General features: G+C 69.0%; 2 protein-coding genes across 2 annotated transcripts; both read left to right on the top strand.

Annotated features, from left to right (window-relative positions):
* Positions 1 to 285: 285 nt before the first annotated feature.
* Positions 286 to 4,137, top strand: LOC125363050 (basic salivary proline-rich protein 1-like). The gene is made up of 5 exons (XM_048362026.1): positions 286 to 837; positions 890 to 1,010; positions 1,840 to 1,942; positions 2,124 to 2,395; positions 3,986 to 4,137. The coding sequence occupies exons 1-5, from the start codon at positions 286 to 288 to the stop codon at positions 4,135 to 4,137; spliced, it is 1,200 nt and encodes a 399-aa protein (XP_048217983.1).
* Positions 4,138 to 6,081: 1,944 nt separating this feature from the next.
* On the top strand, positions 6,082 to 23,282 carry Begain (brain enriched guanylate kinase associated). Its single transcript, XM_048362094.1, is given in 9 exon segments — positions 6,082 to 6,102; positions 6,622 to 6,650; positions 14,732 to 14,810; positions 14,812 to 14,828; positions 17,204 to 17,365; positions 18,248 to 18,314; positions 19,232 to 19,339; positions 20,855 to 20,938; positions 21,945 to 23,282. Coding segments are annotated over 9 exon segments (1,905 nt in total).
* The last annotated feature ends 1,599 nt before the right edge of the window (positions 23,283 to 24,881 follow it).

Raw genomic sequence — 24,881 nt, 5'->3', positions numbered from 1 at the left:
TGAGTGGCGAGGCCAGCGGCCGGCCTGGGCCCCATGCACCGCTGGGACTGGCTGCGGGCTGCTCCCCTCCCAGCCCCCGCCAGAGCCCAGGACGTGACCTTGTCCTGCCTGGCTCTCCCTACGCCCCGGAGCTCAGCTCCCATTTAGCGGCGGTCGATTCGGGGGAGGGAGGCCGCTCGGACGTGCCCCGCGCTCTCGGGGTCGATGGGCGGGCGGGTCCCGGCTGGCCATCCTGGCTAGGGACAGGCAGCCTAGCCCCGGAGGGACCGGGGGGGTGGACTCGGCATGGCCCTGGCGCGGCTGAGGACGAGGCTTGCGGGGGCCGACTCCCAGCCCGCCGGCCCCAGGCCGGGCGGCCGGCGCTCCCCCAAGCCCAGCCCGGAAGCACGTCCGAGGGAGGGCCATCGAGGCGGCCGCGCTCGGGGCTCCAGCGCGCCCTGGGCGGCAGGGCCCAGCCAGGAGAGAGCACCAACATCGCCCGGCCCGCCGCCCCCTGGGGAGCCCCCAAACATGGGTGGCAGGGTTGTGGCCGGCCCACTTGAGCGCCTGGGCCTCTGGCAGGAAGCCAGGCTGCCGTTCTCCAGGTTCCTGGACGAGGTCACCGTGAGGGTGCTGGACCCCCAAACCTTGGAGGGCTTCAAGGGCTCCAGAGGCTGCAGCCCAGAGCCCTCTCCAGGGGTGCCTCTGGCCGGAGCCCCCACAGAGGACCGGGCTGGGGGCCCCCAGGGTCTACTGAGCCCTACAGGAGAGGCTACGGGTGGCGGGGCCTCGGACGCCGGGGTGTGTTGGGGGAGCAGCAGACTGGAAAGCCAAGCCTCCTCCTCCAGCGAGCGCCAGGTGAGTTGGCCCCAGCCTGAGCCCGCCGGGCCCCTCTGGGCTCCCTCCCCAGCACGCCGCCGCGGGGCCGTCTCTAAGGTGGGGGCCCCGGCTTTCGGTGGGCGCTCAGCGGCTGACTCGCCGGAGCGAGTGGACAGGAGTCAGCAACAACGGCAATAATGATCCTAGTAACGGTACCCCCTCGCGGGCCCGGCCCCGCCACTGGCATCGCCGGCTAAGCCCAGGACTCTTTGTCCCCTGGGGCCAAGGAGGGGTCCCCCACGGGGCTGAGCACAGTGCCCCTGCCCCGAGGCGAGCAGGATGGGGCTGGCACCCCAGGGTGGCTGGCTGCGGGGCCGGCCCGGCCGTGTGTGTGCGCTTTGGGGCTCGGAGCCCCTGTTCTAGGCCTCGGTGCTGTGCTCCTGTGTCTCGGGACACTGAGGCACACCGCAGTCGGGGGGGTGCCCAGGAGGTGACCCATCAGCTCTGTGTGGCAAAGCCCCGGGGTGCTCTGCCTCTTAGAGCACCACCCCTAGCTCCTGCCGGGGGGGGGGGTGGGGGGATCTGCCAGCTGCTGAGCGTAGACCCATCCTCCGCGGCTCGTTCCCCACCCTCCTCCAGCCTCAGTTTCCCAGCGGTAGAGAGGCAGCCGTGGTCACGCGGGTCCGGACGCCAGCATCCCCCAGCCTGAGCCCGGCTCCGCTCTTCGCCGCGCCCCGCGGACCCCCCTGGGCACTTGCCAGATCATCCGAATTTTTCAGTAGAAGCCAAAAATATGGATTTTAAAATGTAAATCCTCCTGATTTTAAACGTTGACTCAAATGTTCAAAAGGAAAAAAAAAAATCCCCCGCGCCGGCCACAGGCAGCGCTGGCGGCAGGGTTAGCTCAGGGGGGCCGTGTCCGGTCGCCGCCGCTGGGCACTGGGGGAGCCCCGGCCGGCCCCCGGGGGGTGGGGAGGACAGAGCCCCAGGGAGCACCCGCTTGGAGTCTGGGGACTGCTCCAAGGTGGGGTCTGTGCCCAGGTTCCAAGCGGCTGGCCACCTTGAGCGAGGGCCCTGCCCCCGGGGAGCCCCACGGCGGGAGGGGACCCCCGAGAGATGCCCCGGGGAGCCCAGGCCGCCGCTGGTGACCTCGTGAGACCCAAGGAGCCTCCTCCCCCTCCCTCCTCCTCCTCCCCCCCTCGTCTGCTCCTCCCCAGCCACCCCCCCCCGCCATGGCCCTGCCCTCTCCTGTCCCTGAGGCAGCGTCCCCAGCCTGTCCTGTGGTTTCTGCAGCCTCCCCCCCTCCCCCCGTCACGAGCCGGCAGGAGCACGCCAGAGCTGACCACGCCGCCCGTGCCGGCCCGCCCCCTCGGGCCCCCGTCCAGCCCCCCTCCCCAGGCCACGCCGCACCGGCCGGGGGCCTTCGCGCCTCCCGACCCCCTCCTGGTCACCACAGCCTTGCGGGTGCAGGAGCCGCCGTGGGCCCCCTCGGGGGTCCCTCCTACCACCCCCAACCCCTCCCAGGCCTGCACGGTGCCATCCTCACCCCCGACCCCCCCATCCCTCTCCCTGCACTTTCCCTGTGGGGCGCAGGGAGGTGAGCGTGGACTTGGCGGTGGAGGGCAGGGCAGCTCACGCGTGTCTGTGCACCCGCCCTCCCCCCCCCCCCCCCGCCAGAGGCTCCCGCGCCGGGCACGCAGCCAGTGTTTGTTGAATGAATGTGGGAAAGGCAGGGCGCAATAGAAAACAGCTTGGAAAGGAGTCCTCCCCGCGCCAGTGAGTAACTCGGGCTGCAGCCCGCCAGCCCCTCCCCGGGGCCGGCAGGGCCTCGCACACAGCCACCTGCTGCTCACGTGGCCTTCCAGAACCTTCCCTCCCCGTCGGAGCTCTGAGGGGTGGTGAGCCTTGGCGGAGGTCACGCGGCCCCGTGGGGGGCTCTGTCCGGCCTCCGGGCCTCCGACCCCAGGCCTCCAGCCGCTGCTCCCTCCGCTGGGATGGGCCCGGGGAGCCGAGGAGCCTGCGGCGGGCGGGCGGGCGGGCGGGCGTGAGGAGGCCCAGGGCCGGGCCCTGGTTTGGAGTTGGACTGGCTCAGGTTCCAGGGCAGGTCCCGAGCCCCGGCCGGTGCCTGGCCCTCTCTCCTCCTCCTGGTGCTGGGGAGGCATCATGGCTGTACGGGGTGGGGGGGTTGTGTCTTAAGTACACCTGCGCGTGCGTGCGGCCCCTGTCAGCAGTGCTGGGAGCTGCCCTCGCCACCCCCCCCCCCAATCAGGGGTGTCGCTTACACTTTGCATAGATGGCCACTGAAGGAAGGTACCGTCTGTGCAGACTCTGGAACGGAACATACCAGAAGGAAGGAGGAGGGGCCAAGTCCCTGAGGCGGGCCGGCGCTGGGGGCCGCGGGGGGGCAGGTGGCAGGTGGCTGGCCCCTCGGGGAGGCCCGGCTGTCCCCGCAGCTCCTGCGGTAGCTTAGGGGAGCACCCACTGTGCGCAAGCCGCCGCGCCCAGGGGCCCCGGGAGACGTGGCGACCCCGGGGCCCTCTGGGGCCTCTGGATCCGCACCAGGGCCGTGCATGGGGTTTCGGGGCTCAGCTGGCCCAGAGCTCGCGGGGAGACACGGAGGCCGGTGGCTCGGGAGAGGCCACGGGCGCGGGGGGCTCAGTGCACCTCTGTGGCGATGCAGAGCGGCTGGAGTTCAGAGGCCCCGGGAGCCCCGGGCAGTGTGGCCAGCGGACGGGGCAATGGCGGGGGTCGCTGGGCTGGGCCTCCGGAGTCCGGGACGGGCACAGCGGGGACTGTGGGCGTCCAGCGGGGCCGTGCCCAGGGGCAGGACTGAACTGGAGATGGGAGAGGGCCTGGTTCCTACTGTGTCACCAGATCTGGGCTCCTGTCCCTCCCCCGACACCCCCCTCCCCCAGGCTCCTCATCTCGAGGTCCCCACTTTGGACCAGGCCTCCAGGGCCGGAGTCAGCCTTTACTGTGCATGGGGGAGAAGGGGACTGCAGTCCCAGCACTCGGCTGGCTGAGGCAGGAGGATCGTAGGTTCTAGGCCAGCCTTAGCCATGAAGGGAGACCCCGCCTCCCAAAGGAACGGGGGGGGGGGGCCCTTGCAGGACCGTTCCCCAGTGCTGTGGTTGGAGAGTGGCAAAGCCACGGCTTGAACCTGGAGCTTGGTCACTTCCACCAGCAGGGAAGGAGGGCTCGGCGCGGAACTGCGGGAGCCTCAGCCTGCCTGTGGCCGCCGGGAGCGGCGCAGGGCCCCGCAGAGCCCCACCCGCGGCCGCGGCTCCGCCCCCACGCCCCGCCCGGCCTCCCCAGCCCCCATCCGGTGAGACTGGGTGAGCGGCCTCCCCTGGAGGCCCTGCGGGGTCTGCTCGCAGGTCACCGGACAGGCCCCGGGCCACCCGAGGACTGGAGGGCTCCGTGAAGGACGCAGGCAGGTGCCGGGGGCCCCCGACAGCAGAGTGCAGGTCACCAAGGCGGCCTGCGTCTCCCGGCCTGCCCAGCCCCCCACCCTGGCCCCCGGGGCCTCCATTTCAAGTCCCTTCAGGGGGGCAGGGGGGCAGGGGAGCCCCCCGAAGGTCCTTCCCGAAGAGCTAAAACATCCCGTGTAAATAATTAATGCCCGCTTTTTAAAATTAAATTTTAATGCTTTCTTATTAATTCTAGACAAGCGCCCTGACAGGTCATTCCTTCCCCGTGGGTGACGGAGGCCACGCGGCCTGTGGGTGGAAAAGGCCTCCCAGGAGCCGGAGTCCAGGCGAAGCCCGTGCGTCCTCTCGGAGGAAGAGGGGGAGAAGGCCCCCCCTCAGCTGGTGCAGGGCAGCAGGGGGGTGCGGGGCAGGCCGCCGGAGGGTGCTGCGGGCCCCGGCTCCGCCGTCACCCCGCCGGCCGGGCTGACACTGGACTCCCAGGATTGGGGTGGAGGTGTTTCTCCACCACGCAGAGCCGAGCCCCGGGGAGCCCCGGGGAGCAGGGCTCGCCGCCGCCTCTCGCCTTCTCCTCCCGGGGGGCAGACCTTAGCCCCGAGCTACCCGCCGGCGTGGGGAGCGGCGGGCGGACGCCTGGGGGTGGGGGGTGGGGGGGAGCCTGGCTCAGCCCTGACCCTCCGAATGGACGGCTCCTCCCACCCCGCGCTGGCTCGTCGTAGGAGGGCAGGTCTGCTGGGTGCCGGGGTGTCCTGGGGAGACCTCGGGGCTCCTGCCCAGGAACTCACAGCCAGCCGAGGAAGAGGCCGAAGCCGCCGCCGGGGCGCCCGTGCCGGGGAGCCAGGCCGGCACCGCCCGTGCTTATTGAGCGCCTGCTGTATGCTGGGACCCGGTGCCGAGGGCGCAGTGATGGGGACCGCGCAAGGTGGGCCTGGGGAAGCGGGGGGGACGTGTCGCCCCGGGGGCAAAGTCTTCCTGCCGAACTCGGGTCTTGGAGGAGGAGAGCTCGCGGAAGGGGCTCTGGTTCGGGGTCTTTGGACAACTTTTAAAGTGTTCTTGGAGCAGACCCGGCACGCGAGCGCCTCGGGGGCCCCCGACCCCCCGGGGGTTCTCGCCCACCCCGGCCCCTCGGCGGCCGCCGGGGCCCAAGGGCTGCAGCGCGCCCGGCCCAGCTTCCTCCCGCCTCCCCTCCCCCCCCCCCGCCCTCGGGCGAGGAAACTGAGGCCGGGGGAGCTGCGGGGAGGCCTGCTCGAGCCCCGGGGAAGTTGGTGGCCGAGCCCGTCCGAGGCCCCGGGGGCCGGGCTGCGCTGTCGCCCGGCGGGGCGGTGGGGGAGGCGGCGTGGGGCCCGGACCGAGCGGAGCGCGCTCCCGGCGGACGCGGCGGCGGCGCCTGGCGCGAGGGGCCGGGATGGGCAGTCATCAGTCTTCCCAGGTCTGTCGTGTGGTCCCTGGGCCCTGACCCCCGGGTCCCCTAGCGCGGGAAGACGGGAGAAGCGCGCCCCCCCGCCCCCGCCCCCAGCCTCCTCCGGGGCGCCGGAGAGCCCGCCGCGCGTCCCCTGCTCCGCGCAGGAAGTGCGATCCCGCCCGGGCCGCGGGCGCTCCCCGAGGCTCGCCGGCGCGCACAGGGTTAACGGCGGCGGGGGTCCCCGCCCCGCGCGCGGAGGGGCTGCGCGGGCCGGGGGGAAGGGTCTCCACGCCGCGCGGACGGTGTGCGCGAGCCCGGCAGGGAGCCCCACCGGCGGCGAGCCGCTCGGACGCGCACGGGTTAATCCCTCGGGCCCGGGAGGGGCGAGCCAGGCCCAGAACCCCAGAATCCGTGCAGCCGCGGGGTCCCAGACCGAGGAGTGCGGGGCTTCCGATGCCGTCGCTCTGGGATTGTGTGAGTGTCGCGTCCCCGGCCCCCGGCCCGGCCCCGGGCTCCCGGCTCAAACACTCTCCGACTTAAAGGTTCTGCGACTCGGGGCTCGGCGTCCTCCGGGAGGGAGCGCGGGGCAGGAGGGGTTAACGGGGGGCCACGGGGGCCTCGGGCCCCGAGAGTTAGCGGGGGGCCGGCCCGGCCCCCCCCTCCTCGGGGGGCGCAGCCGCGGCAGCGGGGGCCGCGGCGTCCCGGGTCCCCGGCCGGCCCCCCGCTCGCTCCGGGGGGGCGTAACTCGGTGCCGGGGCGCGCGGCGGCCCGGGCGGGCTCACCTGTTACTCGGCCGGGGCCCCGAAGCGCCCACCGAGTCACGGCCCGGGCTGCGGGCGGGGGGCGCGCGCGCGGCCGGGCTTCCCACGGACCGCGCCGCGCCAGGTGCCCCGCCGCCGCCGCGCCCTCGGTGCCCGCCGCGCCCGGCCCGGCCCCGCCCGGCGCCCCCGGAGCGCAGCCGCTGCCCGCTGACCCCTCGTTTGTTTCTCGCAGGCCTCTGCCGCAGACATGGAGAAACTCAGGTGAGTGGAGCGAGCGCGCGGGGGCCGCGGGGCCGGGACCGGGCGCGAGGGCGGGCGGGCGGGCGGGCGCCCCAGGCGCGGCCGGGGGCCCGGCCGCCGCGGGGTGGCCGGTGGGGTGCGGGTGTGGGTGCGTGTGGCGCTCGCGGAGACAATGGGGCGCCCCGCGGGGGGTCGCGGGCGCTGGGGCGGGGGCGCCCGGGGCGGGGGGGGGGCGGGCCGGGTCCTGGCCGTCCTCGGCGCCCCGCGGCGGACTCCCGCCCGCGCCCCGGACCCTCGGGGTCTCGCGCCCGGCGGCCGCGCGCGGGGCCCCGGGCCCCCCGGTGGATAGTTGCCTGCTCGCGAGCTGCTAAGTTTCCGCCCGGTGGGGGCGGGGGGCTGGCGGCCTCGCGGTGGCCACGTCTTGGAGCCATTTTGGGGGAACCCGCGACATGGGCCGGGGAGGCCCCGCGGCCTCCCCCCCCCCACCCCCGGGGGCGCACTTCCAGCCTCGGTGGGCCCCGCCGGGGTCGGGGCGCGCGGCGGGCTGGGGGGCAGCAGCCCATTTGAATATTCGCGACTTCCCCCGGCCGGCCTGACCCATACTTCGGGGACCCCCCCCCTTTGTGTTTTCCTTCCGGAGCCCGGCGGAGGCTGTGTGGGCAGCAGGCTGGGCCCTGGAGAATGGCTTCTAGCTCGGCTTTCTTGCCCTGGAGGGTCTCCGAGCCGCTCCCCCGCCCCCTCCAAGGCCAGGAGTGACTCTGTTCACAGCGACGACATCGCTGTGGGGAGCAGGCCACCTGTTCCCGAAGGGGCAGGGCCCAGCCCAGCCCAGGCCCGGCCCCTCCCCGACAGCCCGGGCCTTCCCGGCTGACCCTCAGATGCCCAGGTGGGCCGCAGAGAGGCCCTAGATTGCCCTCCTCTGGCCCCAGCGCTGGAGGCCATGGCACCTGGACCCCCGGGTCCTGGGCTGGGAGGAGGAGTCTCGCAGGTGGTAGACCTGGGCCCCCAAACCTGCCATCAGGCCCAGGCCCAACTTGTCCTCTGCAAGGTCCAGGCAGTGGGGAGGGTTGGGGGGGAGGGGGGCACCACACACCGGCCGGGGGTCCCTTGATGCTGTCCTGGGGGGGTCCGGGCAGTGTTGTTCCTCCTCCCTCCTCATTCACAGCGAGCACTGTGTAGCATCCATGGGACAGAGACCTGGCTATGGGGGGGGGGGTGGGGGGAACAGGTGGGCAGACCGGCTGCCTGGGCTGGGAGGGGAGGGAGGGGGCTGTGATCGAAGCCTGGGGTCCGAGCCTGCATTAGACCACGGGGCCTGGAATGGGGTGGGGGTCTTGCAGGGCTAGAACTCAGCCTAGCCTTCCGGGCCTGGAGGAGGCCCCGCCCTCCTCTGCCTCTGGCCCAGGGAGTTTTCTCCCAGCTGCCTGCAAGGCCTTTCCAGATCATTCCTTCCTGGCCTGTATGGAGCTCTGTGGGTTTCTGTCCTGCATTTAGGGCCCAGGGGGCTAAGGAAAGTCAGTCCCATGCCCTCTCATGGGGGTGGCACAGGGTTTGGGGGACCCTAGACCTCTCATCCCTGGCAAACTCCTACCCCTCCGAGCCTCAGTTTCCCCAGCTGTAAAATGGACCTTGCCCTCCCCCCGAGGGGCAGGCATGTTAGAAGATGGCTCTGAAGCATCTCCCCTGGGCTTGGTACGGTGCAGGAATCTCGAGAGAGCACCCCAGGGCCGTCCCCCGAGTGCCCGCCCTAGGCGAGGAAAGAGGCACCTGGTGCGTCCGCGTGGAGCGAGCCGGGCCCCGCCTCCCGCTGGCTCCGGCCGCCCGGCCCAGAGGATGCGCTTTCCGCACCGCGGGCCGGGCCGGGCGGCACCTGCGGGAGCTCCCAGCCTGCAGGTGCGGCCCCTCCCTTTCCTGGACCCCCTGCAGCTGGATCCGGGCCTGAAGGGTCCACTAAGTGTTTGTGACTGGGCAGCCGGTGTGTGGCCCTCGGTGGCCCCCTTCTGTGGGCAAGTATCCAGCTGGGGCCCCCCCGCCAGCCCCCTCTGCCCTGCCACGGTGGGGTGCGGGACAGGCTGCGAGTTGTCGAGGAAAGCCCACAGGACCGCTCCCAAGGGGGCTGGGGGACAGACTGCAGGGACCAGCCGAGGTGGGGAGTGGCGGGTTAGGCTCTCCCTCCGGAGAGCACGGGCACCCCCAAAGCAGAGCCGAGGGCTGCTTCCACCTCTGCCAGACCTGCCCCTGGCCCCGGAGGCGTGTGACTCCAAGGTGCCCCCAGGCTCTGAGCCAGCATCGACCCGCACACACACCCCCAGAACTCCCCCCCCCCAGACAGGCCCTCTGCCCCCTCACGCCTCGACCCTCCCCTGCGCTCTCCCTCCGTCCTGTCCTGGGAGCTGTTCCCCACCGGGCCCCTCAACTGGAGCTGCGCAAAGTCATGGTGACCACGCACAGGTGCCGATCAACTGTGGGTCAGCACCTAGGGGAGGACAAGCCCCCCCCCCACTGCCGGCCCCCTCAGCCCCTCCCACGCCCTCCAGGGGTCCCCCGATCCCGACTTGGCGGTGCTTGTTTCCCACCATCCCTGTGGATGAAGCCCGCTGCTCTCGCTCTGCCTGGTTTGGAGACTCGGCTCAGCGTTACCTGTCTGTGGGTTGGGGGGGGGGGTGTTCTACAGGTGCTGCTGAGTTGGCAGCAGGGCTTGGGGTACGCCTTTGGTCAGAGGTACTCCTTTAAGCCGGCAGCGCATCCTTGGATGGATGGGCTGTTCCAGCCTGGACAGGGCCACGCAAGTGCAGGCGGGGCGGGGCCTGAGAATACCCAGACACCCCGCCACCGGCTCTGCCCCGTGTGGGCGTGGGGCCCTGTGGTGCCCCTCTACCCACAGCCCCGACCGCCCCGCCCCACCCACACCGGCCTCCGCCGTGGTGCTGTCTGCATGCGCTCCCCCGCGTCTCTCTTCCTACGGGCTTGCCGGGACTCTTCTTGTTCTTGCTCGGAACGGTCCTGGGATGGACAGAACTTCCCCGGGAACGGGCCTGAAGCGTGTTGGATGTCCCTGCTTTTTACTCTGTGCTGAAAGCCTTTGAGCCTTCTCTCAGGAGCCCTCTGAGGTCAGGCAGCTCTCAGCCCTCGTCCACGTGAACTTGGTTGTGGTGCTTTGAGGCCGAGCGTTTCATTTCCAGTGGGTTCTCTCCCCCCGCCCCGTCCTTCATCGCACCCCTCCTTGTCGTGGTGCTGCTGGGGCCGGGCGCTCCCCTCCGTGCCTGGAAGTGGAGGGGGTCCCCAGGCTGGCTCTGGACACTGTCGGGGTGCATGCCATCCCGAAGCCTAGGTCCTTCCGCCCCTCCCCAACCCCTTGTGTTGTGCAGCAAGGGAACCTCCAGGCTGAGCCTGGCTGCCCCCCCTCTTCCCTCCTCTTCCCTCCCCCCCTCCTCCTTAGCCCTCAGTTGCTGCTGCTTTATTTGCTCCTTGATTATGTATTCGGCGTGTGTTTATTTATTTATCTCCACTGTTTACCAGAGGGCCTTGTAGGCACAGGGGTACAGCCAAACCATCTGGCTAGAGAGGGCAGAAACATGTCTAAAAGAAGGAAGCATCACAGTGACAAGTAGTGTCAGGGGACAGAAACAAGGAGGGCAGTGTTTGTGTGTGTGTGTGTGTGTGTGTGTGTGTGTATGTGTGTGTGTGTTGGGGAAGGGGGGGAGGATTCTGTTCAGCCAGCTTAGGGAGGCTGGAGGCTAGAGCCCCGGGCAGGGAGGGAGCAGCCAGTACAGTGTGGCAGGCTTTAATCCTAGCCACTTAAGGAGGCCGAGATTAGGAGGAGGATCACAGTTCAAAGCCAACCCCAGCATGAAGCTCAGGAGACCTCGTGTCAGTGCATAAAAAGCCGGCGGTGGTGGCAAGTGCCTGTCTTCCCAGCTAGACAGGAAGTATGAGGGTCCGGCCCGGGCACACACAGGAGGCCCTGGGAAAAGCCTGGGGTGAAACCACCACAGAAAGCACCGCAGATGCGGAGTTCCTGAAGGCAAAGATGGCGTCCCGCAGCCTGAGATGTGGGCGCTGGGACAGCGGTGGGTGGACACGTCCCTTCCTCAAGTCTGCCCTTCAAGGCCGTCTGCCCCATTTCCAGCCTGCTCCGACCCGAGCGAGTCCGGCGGGCTAGCAGTTCTCGCGGGAGCAAGCCCGACTCCCTCTCCCTGGCTGCTCCTTGGGGGCCGGGGTGCTGGAAAGGGATCTTCTCTAGGAGCCGTGTCCTCTGCCCCCTGCCCTGCCCCTCGGCCCGGCGGAGCCTTCCTAAAGGAGGTTAAATGGCGCCTACCTAATGGAAGACATGGGAAGGCTTGGTCTGATTCTCAGGCCTGCCCTGGCCGGCTGTGTAGCCTGGGGTAGTTCGTGGGGCCACTCCCCCCCCCCGCCCCCTCCCCGCCACCCTGCCTGTCCCGCGGAGCTCTATGGATCGAAGGCGTTGGTGGGAGCTGGGTGGGCAGGCCTGGCCCGGAGGGGCTGCCTTTGCCCCGCCAGGGCCCCGTCTCCCCACCCAAGGGGCAGGTGATATTTACCCCACTGTGGGCGGAGGGAAAGTGCGACGTCGGCCACAGCGAGGTGCAGCCTGAACCCCAGCAGCCCCAGCTCGGAGCCCCAAGGCCCCAAGGCCCATCCCCTGGGCATCTGTCCTGAGCCTTTGCAGCCGGGCAGCCCCTCTCGAGGCGCAGGTGTGGGCACCGGTGAGGTGGTGGGCGTCGGGGGGGGGGGTAGGCCAGGGCCACCCCCGCCCCCCACGGGTGCCGGCACGGGGCATCGGCAACGCCCTTCCTGAGCAAGGCGGGTCTGAGCCTGGGTGTCTGGCAGGAGGGGCCCGGGGGGGGGGTGGGGTGGCCACCCCGGAGGGGGTGGTGCTGGCCTCGCAGGACCTCAGCTGCCTGGCACGCGTCCACGGGACGGGACAGGAAGGTGGCCAGTGGGGAGGCCACAGGGGGCAGCAGGAGCAGATCCCGCGAGCCCAGAGGGACCCAGCAAGACCCCCGCACCGCAGCCCACGGGGCATCCTCGTGGCCTCTCCTGGGGCAGATGGGGGAAGGAGAGAGGCTCCCAGGGCCCCCGGGCCCAGCTTCTAGAAGGCGGTCACCGTGGACACAAGTGTCCCCTTGGGCTTCGGTTAGTAGCTGGATAACCTGAGGGGCCGCCTGGGCCTCGGCCGGGTGCCTTCCTCCACCTACTGGCCGATGCTGAGATTGACCACCGTCCCTGCCGTCTCTTCCTTCCACGCCAGCTCTCACCCTGGAGGCTGGCTTACACGCGTGCATGCGTGTGTGCGTGCACGCGTGTGTGCGCGCACGTGCCCACGCGCGTGTGTGAGCGACGTGTCAAAGCGTGCATTATGCGGTGGGGGTGAGCTCAGGCAGAGCAGCACCAGCCCGGCACCCAGGGATCCCAGCCAGGCTGCGTGTGTGGCTCAGGGCGGGGCCCGGCCCCCCCGCAGGTGCCCCGCAGCCCTGGCTAGCCTGAGGACCCCCAGAGGTGGACAACACAAGCCTCCTCCAGATCCGGTGAAGGCCTTTGCCCGCAGGTGTTTGTGATGGGGTCCCGGCGGGGGGGGGGGGTCAGCATGCTGGAATGCGGTCCTCCTTGCCTGCCCCTGGAGTGGGCACTGGGGGTTCAGGGGGGAGCCCTGTAGGGGCCTGTGTAGCCCTCCCAGGCAGACTGAAGGTGGGTACAGATGGACCCACCCTCCAGGCAGCACCCCCCCACCAAGTGGGGGGTCCAAAGCTCCAGGCTGGAGGATATGCCCCCGTAGTTTCACCATGGGACTCTCCCTGCCCCTCCCAGCCCAGGGACAGCCCGCCCCCCCATCCCCGCCCCCACGTGCTTGCTTGTCCTTTCTACCACTAGGCAGGCAGGGTGGGTACAGGAACGGGACGGAGACCAAGGTCCTGGGAAGTCCTGCATAGCTCCCGACCCCACGCAAGGCCGGAGGCCTCCCCGGAGAGGGCGGCCGGGCCAGAGCGCAGAGAGGGGGACCTGCCGCGCAGGACGGGCAGCGAGGGGCCCCGACACGCCGGTTCTGCCCAAAGGCTCCCCGTGGCTCCCAGCACACGGCCTTCTCTCAACAGACGCAGGGCGGGGGGGGGGATCTTCCTCCTCACCTCTGCACCCCAGAGGTCCCCCCCACGGGAGGGGACTGCAGGGCAGGCGTGGCCCCGGGTGGTGGGGGCGGGACCAGAGCAGATGTGAAGCTCACCTCCTCTCTGCCACCCCCTGCCGTGGCCCAGGGCAGTACTGTGACTGTCCCCCTCCCTCCCCAGACACACCCTCACCCAGCCACCTGTGCCTCGCACACCCTTGCCCTGGGGGGCCGCTGCACGGAGCCAGGTGGCCCCGGGGACACGGCAGGCCCCCTCCACGCAGGCCCGTGGGCACAGGGACTGGAAGGAGAAGCTGGGCCTTGGGTCCGCGGACAGCGAGGGGTGGAGGGTTGTGGCTAGCGGCAGGGATGGTCTCGGCGGGGCTCAGGATGAGCCTTCGGCTGGGGAGGCTGGAGTCGGGGGACGGGGCGGGGGGGAGAGTGGAGCAAGCTGGGGTGCAGCCCCCCCCCCCCGGTGCTGGGTGGGAAGGAGCAAGATCCTGGCAGAGGGGACACAGGGACAAAGTCACCAAGATGAGAAAGTGCCTGCAGCCCGAGAAGAATGACAAGCAATTTGGTGTCGCTGGACCATGACCGTCGGGCGGGCGCAGGCTCGCAGGGCTTCCCGCCCTTGGCCGGCCGCGGACGGCGACGAGGGAGCCCAGCCCCGCCCGTGGCCGCGAGGTCCCGCCGGCAGCGGCCGCCCAGCAGACCTGGGGATGATTCTGCAGGTCAGGTGGCCCCCATGGCCTAGCGGGGTGAGTGGTCCCTCCGCCAGCGGGGGGCCCAGGCAGCACGGTGACGTCTACAGGTGGAGGTGAGGGCCGCCCTCCGGGGACTCGGGGAGTCAGCCGCACTGGTCCAGGCCCTTCCAGCAGCAAAGGAGGAAGAGGGTCCCAGCTACCAGCGTGGGGGGGGAGGGGGGGTCCCAGGGAGTTCCGGTGGGGCCATGGCTGCAGGCCACCGGGCAGCGCCGACGCCCGTCCCTTCTCTCCCAGGGGAGCCCCCGTTGCCGGGCGCCCCGCTCCTCCCCCGGGACTCATCGGCCGTGTGGTCACACCGCCCCGGGGCCCCCCCTTCTCACCTCTCTAGGGCAGGCGTCCCCCGTGCCGCCTCCCGAGCAGGGGGGTGACGGATGGCTGTGCGCGCGCAGTCGGATCCTCAGCCCTTCCCCGCGCCCGGCCGCCCCCGACGCCAGTGCAAACGCGGGGGGTGGGGGTGGGGGGGCTGGGGGGGGAGGTGCTGACATGTGATCCTTAGTAATTTTGTGTCCAGATTTCTCATCTGTAGAAAACATGACAAATCCAGACACATACGAAAGCGTTTTCGATGACCCGGACTGGCACCCCGAGCATGGCGAGCGGGCGTTCGTGTCCCCGCCCGTGCCCGTGGCCGCCGCTGGGGGGGGGGGACCGCGAGTGAGCTCTCGCTCTCGGCCCGCGCGCAAAGCGTCTTTGAAGTGCTGCTTTCTGGGCCGTCGGGGGGCCCAGGCCAGCAAGGCCGCCATAGAGCTCACAAGTCCCCAAGTGTCCCCACAAACCCATCCGCCGGGGCCCCGAAAGACCTCAGGATGCCGAAGGCCACGCGACGCAGGCCGGGCTCCCCCGGGGGGCGGAGGGGCCCCGTCGCCTCCAGCAGGGCGGCGCCACCGCACCGCTGGGCCACACCCGTGCCCGTCCTTCTACGTGGCCACAGGAAGATGAGGCTGAGCAGGGTCCCAGGCGGGGTGGAGGGGGACCCGCGCCCCTCGCCCACGCCAGGCTCCACAAGCCGGATGCCCCCTAAGCCCTGTCCAGCCAGCGCGGCTGCCCGGCGGCTCTTCCACCGCCCCCGGCGTCTGCCCCTCACCCAGGTGGTCCAGGTCCTTTCCGGCTCTCCTGCTGTCAGCCATGGCTCTGGCTGGGCTCCCCGTGGGGGGCCCAGTGTGGCCCCCGTCCTGTCCCCCACCTATTCTGAGTGACTCTGTCCTCTTCGCCCACAGGCTGCGAGGCCCCTGGGTGCCCTCGTGCCCCGGGCGGCCCCCAGTCCTGCAGGGCCGCCTGGCCAGGCCCTCCCCCCCCCCCCCCGCTCTGGGACAGGTAACACACCTGTGTCTCTCTCTTTCGCCCCCACTCCCCGCTGTCTGTTCCTCTGTCCCCCGACACCTCTCCCTTAGCTGCAGCCAGCTCCCTCTGACAGACGAGGAAGAGTTTTCCTGGCTGGCCACACAGTGTCCCCACAACGGGCCCCCCGCCTTGGGGTCCCGGCGGGAAGAGCCCCAGCACACTGTCCAAGGCCGCAGGGACCCCACCGGCGGCCCTCAGGCACGGGTGCGTCTGTGAAGGGGTCTGTCACGGCGTCTGTTGAGGGGCCATTTCCAGACACCCAGGACCCCCGCCCAGACCGGGTCCTCACCCCCACGGACGCCCCGGGCCTTCCATGTTCTCCCAGATTCCCAGGGGCCTGGCGACCCCCATGTCCCCACGGTGGCACCTCCCACAGCCTCCTTTAGAGCAAGGACCAGTGGCACAGTTGGGAAACTGAGGCTGAAGCTGGACAGAGCACAGATCCGTGCCCCGGGAGGGCGTGGGGCGGGACCGGTGACACCCCTGAACCGAGCCCGGGGGGCCTCCTGTCCAGAGCTCCGCGCAAAGCGGGGTCTGTGTTGGGGGACGGAGTGTGGGCTCACCGGCCCCGCCCGGGGGCAGCTGGGCACGAGCGGGTGAGCAAAGCCCCAGAGCGGCCAAGCCCAGGTGAGGAGGAGCTCGGGCCTCCGCGTGTGGCCAGGGAGATGCGGGTTCAAGCCAGGCCTCGGAGAGCAGCCGGAGCAAGGCCTGCAGTGGGAGCCGCTGCGAGGGGGGGCGGAGGACGCGCGGGGCGAGCGGGCCAGGGCACAGGCCAGGCCCCTGGAGCCCCCGACACAGCGGGCACGGTGAGGAAGGGTGCAGCCCCTCGGGGCAGGGTCAGCGGGCCACAGCCTCCCTCCATGGCAGTGGCGCCCCTGGGGGGGGCCTAGCTCTGCCCTGACCCCCCACAGAGGGCTGTAAGTCCAGGAGCACAGGAAGTGTGGCAGAGGAGGGCGGGGGAGGCTGGCACCTGCTCCATCCTGCCGGGAAGGCAGTGGACAGGGGAGCGAGGGGACGAGGGAGGAATGCCTGTGCAAAGTGGGGCTCAGACAGGGGCAGGGCTGGGTGCACAGGCCCAGTGAGCTGGGGGGACAGCCTCAGAAGGGCGGGGGCGAGGGTGAGCAGGCAGGCCAGAGGTGCCCGGCATCGGCAGATGGACAGGGCCCGCGCCTCTTCCCGCGGGCCTCACCTGCGTCCTCCGGGAGCTGCTGCTCCCACCAGCACTGCCGGCCCAGGGAGCCTGGGGTGCTGCGGGCTCCCCGGGGGCCTGACGCCCAGCCGGGGAGACCTGAGCAGCGGGGGGCTGTCAGCAGCCTGGGAGGCAGGGCCCGAGGGAGCAGAATGTAGGTGAGGCTGGGCCGGGCACCGGGGGAGCGCCTGGCAGCTGGGCCTGTGTAGGCAGTGTAGGGCGTCTTGCCTGGGGCTTCCCTGTTACTCCACATATCTGATTTGGGGGGGCTGACTCCTGAGAGGACGTGCCCCGCCTTTCCCCGAGGTTCTTGAAAACATAAGCAAATCTTTTTATTTTTATTTACTTTAAAAAATATAGTCCTGGGCAGCAATCCAAGACGGCTTAGCGGAGGTTTGCGGGGTGCGGTGCGGGTGATAACACACGGGGTTTGCTCTCAGGCCTGGAACTGGGGACCCCTCGTATGGGGGGAGGGAGCCAGCACTGCATACTCAAATCGGGGGGTGAGGGGGTCCTACAACAGACCCACTAGAAATTTCCTCTGCACGTGCCCTGCACACACAGGGACCAACATTACCTCAAGTGACTGCAGGGGCTCAGAAGGCAAGGATGGAGGGCACAGCGTTGCTGGGGAGCCCCAGAGCCCCTTCTGGGTTTCCTAACGCCCTGCTCCAGGAAGGGGTCCTGAGCAGGTGGATCCCCCCCCCCATCACTGTAACCTTCTAGGTCCAGACAGGTGACATCGCGTTCTGGGCGTTCTGGGGCCACACAGCTAATGGGGGATGGGAGATCTGGTTTGGGGCACGGCACCCTGACACTGAGGAGGGGAGCGGCAGCAGGTCACGGTGGCATGCAGGAGTGAGGTGGGGGGGTCGGCCCCACGTGATGGAGGTCGAGGGGGTCGGCGTCTCCCAAGGGAGCACGGGGATTTCCCTGTGGGATGTCGTAGGAGGCTGCGCCCGGGTGGGGTGGGGGGCTGACCCCCTGGGGGCGCAGTGCCGCCGCTGGGAGGAGGGGTGCGCGCGCGTGCGTGCGTCGTGCGCGTGTGTGCGCACTCGGCCCGGTGCCCCTTGCGCCGTCCCCCGCCCCTCCGCACGGGCCTCAGTTTCCCCCCGCTCAGCGCCGCGGCCCGGCCCGCCGCCGCCGCGTGTCGTTGCAGCGCGCTGCAAGAGCAGAAGGGCGAGCTGCGCAAGCGGCTGTCCTACACCACGCACAAGCTGGAGAAGCTGGAGACCGAGTTCGACTCCACGCGCCACTACCTGGAGATCGAGCTGCGGCGGGCGCAGGAGGAGCTGGAGAAGGTCACGGAGAAGCTGCGCCGGTGAGGGGCGGGGCCCGGCGGGGGGCGGGGCCCGGCGGGGGCGGGGCCCGGCGGGGGCGGGGCCTAGCGGACGGCCCAGGGATGGCCGCAGGCAGAAGAACCTAGTCAGACCCAGCTCTGTGCCCCGCATTTGCGCTCTCATTTGCGGCGTGGCCACCTCTAGAACCCCACCTTGTCTGCCAGGGTTCTCCACACACACACACACATTCACACTCACACTCACTGTCCTGGCTCCTGATGGGGAAAAGGATGCCTAAGTCCAGCAACGGCCCCCAAGCTAAGCAGCCTCATACAAGTATTGAGGGAGGTGGATCAGAGTCTCTTCAAAACCAAATTTTTCTAGAAAGTTTTTTTCCCTGCCTATTACAGAAGACCTCCCTCCCCCCTCCCCCCAACCATTACACTCTTGTCTTAAAAAGAAAGGCTGTGGGTTTCCTTTCCTTTAAGTATGTAGGTTTGTGGGGAGGGAGGCCCCTCCCCGTCCCTGCTGAGCGGCCCCATTCCGCTGGTTCTGGGGATGTCACCACCGAGCCGCGTGGTCAGGCCTTGGTGAAGGTTTCCAGCCTATCTTCCAGATGGGCCCATACTGGAGCCCTGGTCGACCATCTCGTTGACACTGTGGGACACCGAGTGGCTTGAAGGCGGGCGGGCGTGGTCACAGCCCCTCTTCCGGATGACAAGCCTCCCCTCTGGGCGGCGTTGCTTCCGGGAAGCTGGGGGGGAGGGGAGGAAGGGCAGGACAACCCCAGCCAGCGTTAAGCAGGCCTGGAGCACACCGCTGCTCGACGGGGGGGCGAGGGCTGGGGCGCCAACTCAGGAGGTCGTGAGCGCCGTGGGGAGGTCCAGCTAGGCACTGTGTCACCCCGCGGCCTCCTGCTGCAGGATCCAGAGCAACTACATGGCGCTGCAGAGGATCAACCAGGAGCTGGAGGACAAGCTGTACCGCATGGTGAGGCCGCCCCCATGCCACCCTCCACCCAGCCCGCCATCCCTGAGCCCGGAGCCCTCGAGGCTCGTGGGGAGGAGATGGTCCAGACGCCCTCCCATGCCCATAACTGCAGGGTGCTTAGCTGAGCATGGAGTGCTCCTAGAGCAGGGAGGACATGACGTCCAGGGTGGGCTGGCAGCAGGGACAAGCACCTCGGCCTGTAGACCAGTGAGCCGGGCAGTAGGACGGAGGATCTGCCCCAAGGGGGGGAGCTGGGCGCAGCCTGCTAGCCAAGGCCTGGTTCGGAGAGGGCGGGTCCCGAGTACAGCCCTGAGGAGCCCAGGGCCTGCTCCAGCCCGAACCCCACCTCACAACGCCTCTGGGGTACAGCATGTCTCTGTAGAAACCTGGCAGGATAGGCGATAGGTTGCGCATCACAGTGGGGAAGGACGGGTGCCGGGTGCGAGAATCTCCCTTCCGTTCCGCAAGGAGCGCCCCTCTCCCTCCAGTGAAGTGGCAGGCTTGCTGTGCATCTGAAGGGCAGACGTGGCTGGTTAGTGCCTGCCTGTCATTGAGAGGATGCAGGCAGGCTGAAGCACTGAGCCTGGCACTTCCTGGGACCTTTTTATTTCCCAGCCTCAGTTTCCCAATCTATCAGGTGAGAGGCATAGCTCCAGACTCCGGAGGCGGGCATCGTTAGCCGTGTGTTGCCAGGGAGAACTAAAGTTGGGAGGACGGGCTGTGATTGGCCTAAGGACCTGCAGCCTCGTCCATAGTGGGACTAGATTTGAACCCAGAGCAGTCTCCATGCCCTTCTCCGTGCACTCTGTGCTACTGGGCACACAGGGCCTAAGTTAACCACTGGGCTTGAGCACCCCACTTGAGGCTGGCCTTCTAAGAGCTGACCACTGGCCACTCCTCCTGTCCCCGTGGCCCAGGGCCAGCACTATGAGGAAGAGAAGCGTGCGCTGAGCCATGAGATCGTCGCTCTCAACAGCCACCTGCTGGAGGCCAAGGTGACCATCGACAAGCTGTCGGAGGACAACGTGAGTGCTGCCGGCATTTGTCCCGAGAGCGGCGCGGGCGCTGATGGGGGCTTCCGGAAGCACGGGCAGGCAGGGCTGCTCTGAGTAGGTCAGCGCAGATAGCTGGGCAGATGGAGGCTTAAAGGAATGCCAGGGCAGCTGGGGCAGGACACGCGGCTTCCTCCCCCGAGTCCAGAGCGTCTGAGGAATGAGGTACCTGGGAAAGACAGTTGGGGAACGCAAGGCCCATTGCCTGGCCCCAGGCCGGGGGGGAGGGGGCTAGCCACTGGGAATGCCCGCCTCTGCCCCCCCGCACACTGTGCATTCGTCAGTGAGCATCTGCACCGTGCCAGATCCTGCTCTGCTCAGAGATTAGGGTGTGAACAACACACACACACACACACACGGCCCAGGAAAGCCCAGCCGGGAGCAGCCTCGGGAGCTGCGGGCTGCAGAGCCTCACTAGAAGTCTCCAGAAGCGATAGTCCTGGCCAGGATCTGAAGGGAGTGCGGAGCCGGCCATGCGGACATCGGGGGTGTAGACTTCTTCCCAGGCCGACGTCACCAAGGTTCTCCCTTGGAGGAGAGCAAAGGCAGAGAAAGTCCTGGGTTTTGAGGCCATGTGGTCTGGGCTCCTGTCAGGAATCCAGGCTCTCCTGGGAGGCAACACAGGGCGCCCCGGGGGCTCTGCACAGAGGGTAAGGTGACTGCGCTTCCGCCTTCCTTCCTGGCAGAGGACAGGTAGGGGACAAGTGCAGGGGTGGCACGGCCGGGGTCGGGTACCCCGTGGAGGCATCGGGGGTCAGGGGGCTGGGAACCCGGGTTCCATCTGCTGCGCAGGCTCCAGTGGGAGGCAGGTGGAGGCGGCTGGGGGGGCGTGTGGGCAGCCTGGCGTGAGCTCGGGGTGCTGTGCCGGGCTGGCCAGGTCCGTGGAGCGGCCCCGCAGGTCGCCCGTGAGCTAGCCAGAGCCGGGGCGCGGACCCCGGGCTGGGGAGGCAGCAGGGGAGGCCCAGCCTAGGCACATGCAACAGAGATTTCCAAAGGCACAAGTGACCCCGCGTCCTACTGTTTGCATCTGTTTTTAGCTCAGGAAACTGAGCCGGTCCCCGCCTGCACCTGGGTTCACGCGCCCATCCCGACCCCAGCCCGGCCCCGCCGCGGTCTCTGAGAAGCACGTGCGGCACGGCAAGCCTGAGACAAGGGTGGCAGAGATGGCACGTGCCTCAGTAGTGCCTGGCAGTGCCACCCTTTGGAGACGCTCTCGGAGGCTGAGGGGCAGGGAGCCAAGGCCCGGTGGACAGGCCGGGGGCCCCCGGGGCGTGGCCTGGGCGGAGCAGGGCCGCCTGGCCCGGCCCCTCCACACAGCAGCACAGGTTCTCTGGGGTCTGACGGCGGAGCGCAGAGAGGGAAGGGCCTGGAGCCGGCCCTCGTCTCACCAACCGCACAGCTGGCTCTGCCCAGCCCTTGGGACTTCCCACAGGCCCCTGGGCGCTGGCCAGGGCCGAGCTGTGCCCAACGCCCTCTCTTGTCTTCTAGGAGCTCTATAGGAAGGACTGCAATCTAGCGGCCCAGCTGCTGCAGTGCAGCCAGACCTACGGCAGGGTCCATAAGGTGTCCGAGGTAACGTGACCCCGCCCCTCAGCCAGGCCCACCCAGTCCCAGGACCACTCTGGGCTCCTCTTGGGCCGGCCCCACCCTGAGGCCACTCCCCACCCTTGAGGAGGAAGAAGCTGGGTGAGACAGCCCCCTCCCCCCTCACCCACCCGTGGGTCCTGGCCCTTCTGATGGCGACAGCTCCAAGCCCCCCATGTCCCTAGAGTGCCCTGGGCCTCTTTCCTCCAGCTTCCTGCGGGGGCTGCCCCTTGTCCTGGGTAAGGCATGGCAAAGAGACCCCTGTCACCTGACAGCAGCCCTCCCTGTGGTAGGGGCAGAAATAGTCCCACACCGGAGACAAGAAACACTTCCAAAAGGGGGGGGAGTCTCACCAAGGTCATGGGGTAGGCCGGCAGCAGAGCCACCCTCCCCCCCCGCCCCAGCTAGGCTGTCCCCCCCCCCCCCATGCCACACACAAATCTCCCAAGCCAGACTGGGTTCCCTTCCCCGGGCCCCACCATACCTGACACACTCACAAAATAGATCAAACAGTAGCAGGACACCCCCGCGTGGCCCCCAGGGGCGCCTGTGGGAACCACAGGGCCTCCTCCTCAGGCCCCTCGATCTTTGTTGCATCTGTTTCTGAGTCTGTCTTGTTCCGCAGCGTGCGGGCAGCGCCGCAGGGTCGGGCGCCCTGGAACCCGAGCACCTGTGCCAAAGCCGCCCGGCCCCTGGCTGGGTGGGAACCAGAGCGAGGCCCCAGGCAGACCCGGGGGCCGGCGCCTCTGGGCTGCGCTGGCCCCTTGGGCCTGGGGAGCTTGCTGAGTACAGAGTTCTGGGCCCCGGCCCCCACGGGTGGGCTGTGAGAAGCCTGGGGGAGACCCTGCCGTCTGTCCGTCTGTCTCTTGTCTGCCTGCCTGTTGGTCACGGTGATGGCGGTCTGCAGCCGTGGGGCTCGGCCTGGGCCGCGTCCGCCATGCTGACTGTGACTCCCGTCCCCCCCTCTCCTCCCCTCTCCCCCTCCCGGTTCCAGCTGCCCTTGGACTTCCAGCAGCGCGTGAGTCTGCACATGGAGAAGCACGGCTGCAGCCTGCCCTCGCCGCTCTGCCACCCGGCCTACGCAGACAGCGTGCCCACCTGCGTCATCGCCAAGGTGCTGGAGAAGCCGGACCCCACCAGCCTGTCCTCGCGCCTGTCGGACGCCTCGGCCCGCGACCTGGCCTTCCGCGACGGCGTGGAGAAGCCGGGCCCGCGGCCCCCCTACAAGGGCGACATCTACTGCAGCGACACGGCGCTCTACTGCCCCGACGAGCGGCGGCGCGACCGGCGGCCCAGCGTGGACGCGTCCGTGAGCGACGTGGGCTTCCTGCGGGCCCAGAATTCCACCGACACCGCCGAGGAGGAGGAGGAGGCCGAGGCCGCGGCCTTCCCCATGAGCTACCGCCACGAGGCCTTCCCGGGCTACGCGGGCTCGCTGCCCACGTCCAGCTCCTACTCGAGCTTCAGCGCCACGTCGGAGGAGAAGGAGCACGCGCAGGCCAGCACGCTGACCGCCTCGCAGCAGGCCATCTACCTGAATAGCCGCGACGAGCTCTTCAACCGCAAGCCCCCGGCCGCCGCCACCTACAACGGCAGCGGCCCGCGCTTCGCCAAGGCCGCCACCATGGCCGCCCCGCGCGAGGCCGAGGTGGCCCCCGGGTTCGGACGGACACTGTCTCCGTACCCGGCCGAGTCCTTCCGCTTCCCGGCCTCCCCGGGGCCCCAGCAGGCCCTGATGCCGCCAAACCTGTGGAGCCTGCGCGCCAAGCCCGGGGGCGCCCGGCTGGCCGGCGAGGATGTGCGAGGCCAGTGGCGGCCCCTGAGCGTGGAGGACATCGGGGCCTACTCGTTCCCGGGAGGCTCCGCCAGCCGCGCCTCGCCCTGCAGCTTCTCGGAACGCTACTACGGCGGCGGCGGCGGCGGCGTGGGCAGCCCCGGCGAGAAGGCGGAGGGCCGCGCCAGCCCCCTCTACGCCACCTACAAGGCCGAGAGCTTCTCCGAGGGCGACGACCTGTCGCAGGGCCACCTGGCCGAGCCCTGCTTCCTGCGCAGCCTCAGCCCCAGCCGCTCGGCCGACCCGCTCCCCGGCTACGCGCCCAGCGACGGCGACGGGGACAGGCTCGGCGTGCAGCTGTGCGGGGCCGGCAGCAGCCCCGAGCCCGAGCCCGGCTCCAGGGATTCCCTGGGGCCCAGCTCCATGGAGGCCTCGCCCGAGATGCGCCCGGCCACCCGCCTCAGCCCCCAGCAGGCCTTCCCCCGGACTGGAGGCGCGGGGCTGAGCCGCAAGGACAGCCTGACCAAGGCCCAGCTCTACGGGACCTTGCTCAACTGAACGCCCCTGCAGGCCTCAGCCACTGGCCCCCCCCTCAGCTCCCGCCCTGGCCACGTGGCACCTAGGAAGGTGCAGTCCCCTCCCCCCAGACACCCCACTCTCGGAGCCCCTCTCCGAGGGGGAAGCGCCCCTCCCCAGGCCCCCCCCACTTCCGCCCAGCCTGGTAGAGCCCCAGAGGAGAGCTGCTGTATCTTATCGTATCGTCTGTGTGTCCAGCCCCGGCGACCACCGCGAACCCTACCGCGAACCCCACCGCGAACCCCCGCTTCGGTGTTTTCACACACCCACGCCCTCCCCGCCCGAGGTGAGCACCCACTTTTCGTGAAGCGATGCTGTTTTTCTAAGGGAAAAGGGTCTTTCTCCACGCACTGGGCCCGCGGCTTCTGGAGGGCAGCCGTGGCGTGACAGCGCGAAGCCCCTTCGCTCCTCTGGTGAGGGCGCAAAGGGCTTGTCGTGGTGAAGCAAAGAGCGCCCAGAGAGACCACGCTCCACCAGTGGGGAGACAGCAAGCCAGTGAACCCCAGTGGCCAGGGAACCCCAGCCTTCTGCCCACTGAGAGGGGAAGTGAAGCCAGTGAGGGCACAGGAAATGTTTCCCAAACCCCATTTCCCCACAGTGCGCCCAGCACAACACCCCGAGCTCCCTCCCGGCCCCCGTAGTCCCGAGTGGGGCCGGGACGATGTCCCCCAATGCCCGGTGCTCGTTCCTCCCTGCCCCCGCTCCCCAAACCACCTCGGTCTACCTCAGATGTATGAGGCCCCCCACCCCCCCAACCGAACCCCGGCACTCCCTCGTCTGTGATGCATGCCGTCCAGTTAGTACTGTATTTTGCATTCCTTAATAAAAGACACCAGTGGAGAGCAACTGGGTGTGGCTGTGTGTTCCCTCGCCGTCTGAGGTGGAAGGACCGGGCCCTTGGTCCCCTCCACATCTCCTCCGAGCTCGCGCTCGGCAAGGTGGACTCACCGTTCCACCCCCCCCCCACCCGCACACCTGAGTCCCCCAGCCTGCCGAGAGCCTGGGCACCACAACCGTCCACTGGGCTGTCCCGTGAACTCCTCACTCCCCTGTTCTGCCGACACACAGTTCCCTTGAGTACGGCCTTTAGAATTTCCTCTAGTGGAGTCTGCTGGCAGCTGAGACTGAGCCCAGGCTGGCCTTGAACTCAAGATTCCCCCACCTCAGTGCTGAGAGTACAGCTGTACACCACTGGACCTGGCTAAGCTGTTTTTATTGTCCTGGGAATGTCATTATTTTGCTGGGGATTTTGCTGGGGATAGAAAGCGTCCTGCTTGTGTACATATAAGTTATATATATATGGAACTTGCTTAGCCTGGGAGCCCCCCCCCGCCCCCGCCCCCGCTTCCTAGTTATCTGGTCTTTTTCTTCTGTCTCTGACTTTTGGCTTTCTACAATTTCCCTAAGGTACACTTCCATGTGAGAGTCTTTGTTAGCATTCACAGGGAATCTATGTATCTGTGGATTGATGTTTTCTTTTCATCAGTTCTGGAAAATCCTTGACCTTTTCTTTTTGGTACCAGTCCTCAGGGCGTGGGCATTGTCCCTGAGTATATTTGTTCAAGATTAGTGCTCTACAAC

This window comes from Perognathus longimembris, chromosome 14 (assembly GCF_023159225.1).
Source record: "Perognathus longimembris pacificus isolate PPM17 chromosome 14, ASM2315922v1, whole genome shotgun sequence".
Lineage (NCBI taxonomy): Eukaryota > Metazoa > Chordata > Mammalia > Rodentia > Heteromyidae > Perognathus > Perognathus longimembris.
This window is presented reverse-complemented; position numbering and strand designations above follow the sequence as displayed.